Below are 6,298 nucleotides of genomic sequence, written 5' to 3'. Positions count from 1 at the left end.
TTTCTGCATGTTCTAATGAGTGATATTGTTTCAAATCAAGAAACAGGTTTGGGTTGCCTGATAATATTAATAATAATAATAATAATATCACTTTTTGTCTCTTAGGACGTTAGGAGTTAGGATGCAGAGGTAAATTTTTGTTCATGATCAAAATCAGTAACATCTGTGAAAAATTGTAGCAACCTCAGTTTTATATGGTTAAATTCGTTCTAGTTTTTATTTATTTATTTATTTTTTAAATTAAGCATTGGTCTCCAGTGAGTGTTACTACAGTAAATCCATAGTAAATGATGGCGATTTGAAGATTGAAAAGCCTTCTGACTGTCTCGTTGCACACAGTGTTTCTCCTGTTTGGCTTTAAACTAGTTTAAATCACAGAGTCATTTGTGTTCATCGCTGAATTCAAGCGCTTCACACTGGATCTCACAGCGCTGCTTAGTGCTTGCGTGACCGAGTAAACACATCTCCTCTAGTGAGCTCGCGTGGATAAGCAGTCTGTGCGGCGCGATTCAAATGAGTCGTGTGGTTTCGTTCCGCTTTTGGCGCATAAACATTATATCGAACTCGTCATATCGTTTTATCGAGGAATTTTATATCGCGATAATTATCGTCCAGTCCTAGAAGCAGTCCATTAAAAAGGGCAGGTTTGCTGCTTGAAACCTGCAGAGCTAGGATCATTTTGATTGGCACTAATTGTGTTTACAGTAGTGATTCAGTGTGGAGGACAGTAGACGTACTCTGACGATGACTGAGAAGAGAGACCTGCAGCCCGGCGCCAGGTTAATGTACGGATCCAGCAGGTACTCGTGAAGATGGGCATGAGACAGCAGAGACAGCTTAGACAACACAGACGTCACCTGCAGGTTAACATCATACGGCTGGATGGAGACAGAGAGACCAAGAGAGACATCAGCAGGGCATCCAACACTGACTTTAGGATTGCTTAAACAAAAATAAAATGTATAAACTAGGTAATGAAAGTGAATGAGCACTAAAATGACAAAAACACCATACAAGTATGATAAAAGTAGTACATAATTGTGCACTATATTCCATATCTTTTGAAGCTACCTATATATAGATTTGGGATATAGTAAGTGCACTAGTGCAGTTGTACTGACAACTTTTGAGATGCCTTTTTGTCATGTTGTCACACATATCAGTAAACATCTAGGGTTCACACACCTGATCGAGGATTCGCCCCATTCTGTCAAACAACACTTTGAGGAAGTGTCCTTCGAAAAAAGGACTGTCCAGATTACACTTCTCAAAGGGTTTTGGACTGCTACGCCAGTCCCACCTCTGACAAACTCCACAAAAGTCCCGAAACTGTCAACATACAACCAAATATGATGATAATCACATTTAAACAGGAAAATATAAAAAAACACTCACAATGCAGCAATAATACTGTATTAGCAACATCAGTGTCACTTCAAGAGTATCTGAATATGCATCCCCAAAAAAAAAAAAACATTCACTGCAAACTTCTGATGTGATTAGGAAATTACATAACAATAAATTCACAAAGATTTATGTAACATTATAATAACTACTTTATAATCGTGCCATTTGTTGCCAAACAGATAAATTCACTCCATTGGTTGTGACAATGTTAGTATGTTGCAATGCATGCTCAAATAAACAGAGCGATTTTTATAGCTCCACAAAACCTTTTTTTTTTTTTATTCTTTAATGTATTATAATAAATCTGATAATAATTGTAGCACACTTTTATTTGGTAATTATTTTATTTATGTAGGTCTGTAAACCCTCAACTTAATCCCATGAATGAATAACACAAAATATATTAAAAATAATCAAAACATCATAACAGAAGTTTTTCTAGTGAGAAATTTGAAGATGGTTTCTCAGACGCACTTAAACCATCTAGCTGTAGTGTGACCTTCAAAATTTTTTTAAATTAAGCATTGGTCTCCCATAGTAGCATACATTTAAATCATGATAAACACAGTTAAAACCACACATATAGCACCTCAATACCATGGTAAAAATATAACTATATGGTTTTTAGGTAGCCTATTTGTATGAAAAACAGTAGTCTAAAAACATTCAGTATAAATGCACACATGCTATAGCTTAATCACAAATACATATTACAATTATATACCATTACTCCTTTAATAAAATTCAGTGTGAATATCCCAAATTTCTGCCACAATACCATGGTGCAGTGAGTGTTACTACAGTAAATCCATAGTAAATGATGGCGATTTGAAGATTGAAAAGCCTTCTGACTGTCTCGTTGCACACAGTGTTTCTCCTGTTTGGCTTTAAACTAGTTTAAATCACAGAGTCATTTGTGTTCATCGCTGAATTCAAGCGCTTCACACTGGATCTCACAGCGCTGCTTAGTGCTTGCGTGACCGAGTAAACACATCTCCTCTAGTGAGCTCGCGTGGATAAGCAGTCTGTGCGGCGCGATTCAAATGAGTCGTGTGGTTTCGTTCCGCTTTTGGCGCATAAACATTATATCGAACTCGTCATATCGTTTTATCGAGGAATTTTATATCGCGATAATTATCGTCCAGTCCTAGAAGCAGTCCATTAAAAAGGGCAGGTTTGCTGCTTGAAACCTGCAGAGCTAGGATCATTTTGATTGGCACTAATTGTGTTTACAGTAGTGATTCAGTGTGGAGGACAGTAGACGTACTCTGACGATGACTGAGAAGAGAGACCTGCAGCCCGGCGCCAGGTTAATGTACGGATCCAGCAGGTACTCGTGAAGATGGGCATGAGACAGCAGAGACAGCTTAGACAACACAGACGTCACCTGCAGGTTAACATCATACGGCTGGATGGAGACAGAGAGACCAAGAGAGACATCAGCAGGGCATCCAACACTGACTTTAGGATTGCTTAAACAAAAATAAAATGTATAAACTAGGTAATGAAAGTGAATGAGCACTAAAATGACAAAAACACCATACAAGTATGATAAAAGTAGTACATAATTGTGCACTATATTCCATATCTTTTGAAGCTACCTATATATAGATTTGGGATATAGTAAGTGCACTAGTGCAGTTGTACTGACAACTTTTGAGATGCCTTTTTGTCATGTTGTCACACATATCAGTAAACATCTAGGGTTCACACACCTGATCGAGGATTCGCCCCATTCTGTCAAACAACACTTTGAGGAAGTGTCCTTCGAAAAAAGGACTGTCCAGATTACACTTCTCAAAGGGTTTTGGACTGCTACGCCAGTCCCACCTCTGACAAACTCCACAAAAGTCCCGAAACTGTCAACATACAACCAAATATGATGATAATCACATTTAAACAGGAAAATATAAAAAAACACTCACAATGCAGCAATAATACTGTATTAGCAACATCAGTGTCACTTCAAGAGTATCTGAATATGCATCCCCAAAAAAAAAAAAACATTCACTGCAAACTTCTGATGTGATTAGGAAATTACATAACAATAAATTCACAAAGATTTATGTAACATTATAATAACTACTTTATAATCGTGCCATTTGTTGCCAAACAGATAAATTCACTCCATTGGTTGTGACAATGTTAGTATGTTGCAATGCATGCTCAAATAAACAGAGCGATTTTTATAGCTCCACAAAACCTTTTTTTTTTTTATTCTTTAATGTATTATAATAAATCTGATAATAATTGTAGCACACTTTTATTTGGTAATTATTTTATTTATGTAGGTCTGTAAACCCTCAACTTAATCCCATGAATGAATAACACAAAATATATTAAAAATAATCAAAGATTTAAGTACAAATTTAAATAATAAATATTATATACAAAATACTGTATTAGTAACACCAGAGTGCTGATTTTATATTTTCTTAATCTTATCATTATCTCATATACATTTGTGACCCTGGAGCACAAAACCAGTCATAAGTAGCACAGGTATATTTGTAGCAATAGCCAAAAATACATTGTATGGGTCAAAATTATCGATTTTTCTTTTATGCCAAAAATCACTAGGATATATAAATTGCAGGCAATTATTTATATTTGTGTAACAGTAGCCTATATATGTGTCTTAAGTCATTGGGGTATATTTGTAGCAATAGCCAAAAAGACGTTGTATGGGTCAAAATTATCGATTTTTCTTTTATGCCAAAATATTATGTAAAGATCATGTTCCATGAAGATTTTTTGTACATTTCCTACCATAAATATATCAAAACTTAATTTTTGATTAGTAATATGCATTGCTAAGAACTTCATTTGGACAACTTTAAAGGCGATTTTCTAAATTTTTTGATTTTTTTTGCACCCTCAGATTCCACATTTTCAAATAAGTTGTATCTCGGCCAAATATTGTCTGAACCTAACAAACCATACATCAATGGAAAGCTTATTTTTTTCCAGTCTTCAGATGTATAAATCTCAATAAAAAAAATTTTTACCCTTATGACTGGTTTTGTGGTCCAGGGTCACATTTGTAAAATCATATGATTATCACGTGGTACGAAAGCTAACATTCGTAAAGCATTGGTGAACTAAAGCTATGGAATATATCGAACATTCACTATTTTGTTCTTTTTATTTGATTTATTTCTCACCTGTCTGTGTGCATCTCTTAAGTAGGTGTCATAGCCTGTGCCCTCAACCTGATAGGATGATTTTGCCTCATCAGGCACCAAACACAGGAAACTACAGGAAAAGCACACTACATTTTTATCTGGGAAGTTTTTATCTTGTCACAAAATGATAAATCTGGCACATCACAGCTGGTCAGATGTGTCATGGAAGGGTGTCCTGCAGTACCTGTTAACTATTTTGTGAACCTCCGTCTTCCCATCAGGCTTTGTGTGTTCTGTGCTTGGTGGTGGAGAGCAGCTTAACCAATCGGGGCTGGAGAGTCTGTTATCAGGGGAAAGATCTGAGAACAGCGGGTCTTCTTCAAGATCTCTGAGGAAACAATACAAAGCAATATAATTAGATGATTACATGCATGCTACATCTCACAGATAGAGCGGTTTTGATTTCTGAAGATACACAAGAGATGATCCAAGAACAAAAATCAAGTAGGCTACAGTATAAAGCACCACTACAGCAAAATTATTAAAGGAATAAAGTGCAGTGCAGTGCTACCATAATATAGTTTTCATAACATAGTCCCATTTATATTATAATGAGGGACTATGGATTCATGTCTAGCACATTTTTGATAAATTAGACTTATGTTATTTGGAAGAATTGCTTATTCAGATTATTATTACTAATAAATGCAACTACTTCTTGAACCGTGTCTTTTGAATACTGTTATCAGCAATCCTCTCCAGTTTTCCAGATTCAAAACAAAAGCTGAATCAGTATGAATGTACTATTGCTTGCTAGTTCATTTCTCAAAGCATGAAATGCTGTTGTATTTTGCATTCATTGAAAGGTAAAGTGTGTAATTTGACTGTTGTCAAGCAGGTTTTCCCAAACACTCTCCCTGTTTGCCACTGATCGCCAAACAGATAATTATGTCTTAAATTCAGTGCATTGGTTGTGATAATGTTGGTATGTTACAATGCACGCTCAAACAAACAGAGCATTGTTACAGTGTCACAGACACTCCGTGTTAAAGTTTTCAGGGGAAGTCACTCTGCAAATGGTTTAAATTATAACGTATATTAAGATTAAAAAGTCTTTACACATAAAAAAAATTACACACTTCACCTTTAATTACTCAAAACCTATAAATCCCTTCACAAACAATATCATTATACAACATCCAACAACTAAAACACATTTAAAAAGTATCACTTAAAATTAAGTTTTATTCATTCAGAAATTGAAGTGCAATGAGTGCATCTTGATCTTGCATGTTCTAGAACCATGCAGACGCATCGATCAGAACGATCTGGAAGTTTAGCAGCAGTGGAGGCAGCAGCTCTTACACGGCGTCATGCGGTTGGCCATTCTCCATGTGTTCGCGCTCCTCTCGCTCCTCTGGCTGTTTGTTCTCTGTGTAGTTGCGTTCTTCCAAGCAGCGCAGCACCAGGTTCTGCAGAATGTGCTGACATGGTTTCTGCAGCAGATGCTCAAAGAGCCGTAGGGTCATGATGCTTATCTACAACCAGACACAGAACCAGAACTACATGAATATATAAACATTAAAACTGTGGCAGAAGATCTATAATGAGTTGTCCATCCAATGATAATATGTGACTTATTTTACAGAGACTTATCTATAAATTTATATTCACATAAATATTTATATTCTCTATAGAATTTAGTATTTCCAACTACTCTGTAATGTATATATATATATATATATATATATATATAGTCTAAGGAG

The 6,298-nt window shown here is 35.7% G+C and overlaps 1 protein-coding gene across 1 annotated transcript in view; it reads right to left on the bottom strand.

Annotated features, from left to right (window-relative positions):
• The window catches only part of fhip2a (FHF complex subunit HOOK interacting protein 2), a 21,129-nt gene that overhangs the window by 7,124 nt on the left and 7,707 nt on the right, over positions 1 to 6,298 (bottom strand). The window contains exons 11-15 of the mRNA XM_016533601.1: positions 5,898 to 6,070; positions 4,777 to 4,920; positions 4,572 to 4,662; positions 3,123 to 3,266; positions 2,675 to 2,815 (exon numbers count right to left, since the gene is read on the bottom strand). Coding sequence (XP_016389087.1) covers positions 2,675 to 2,815; positions 3,123 to 3,266; positions 4,572 to 4,662; positions 4,777 to 4,920; positions 5,898 to 6,070 — 693 coding nt within the window. The remainder of the gene's footprint in view (positions 1 to 2,674; positions 2,816 to 3,122; positions 3,267 to 4,571; positions 4,663 to 4,776; positions 4,921 to 5,897; positions 6,071 to 6,298) is intronic.

Source organism: Sinocyclocheilus rhinocerous, unplaced genomic scaffold (assembly GCF_001515625.1).
Source record: "Sinocyclocheilus rhinocerous isolate Xijiao unplaced genomic scaffold, SAMN03320098_v1.1 scaffold304, whole genome shotgun sequence".
NCBI lineage: Eukaryota > Metazoa > Chordata > Actinopteri > Cypriniformes > Cyprinidae > Sinocyclocheilus > Sinocyclocheilus rhinocerous.
This window is presented reverse-complemented; position numbering and strand designations above follow the sequence as displayed.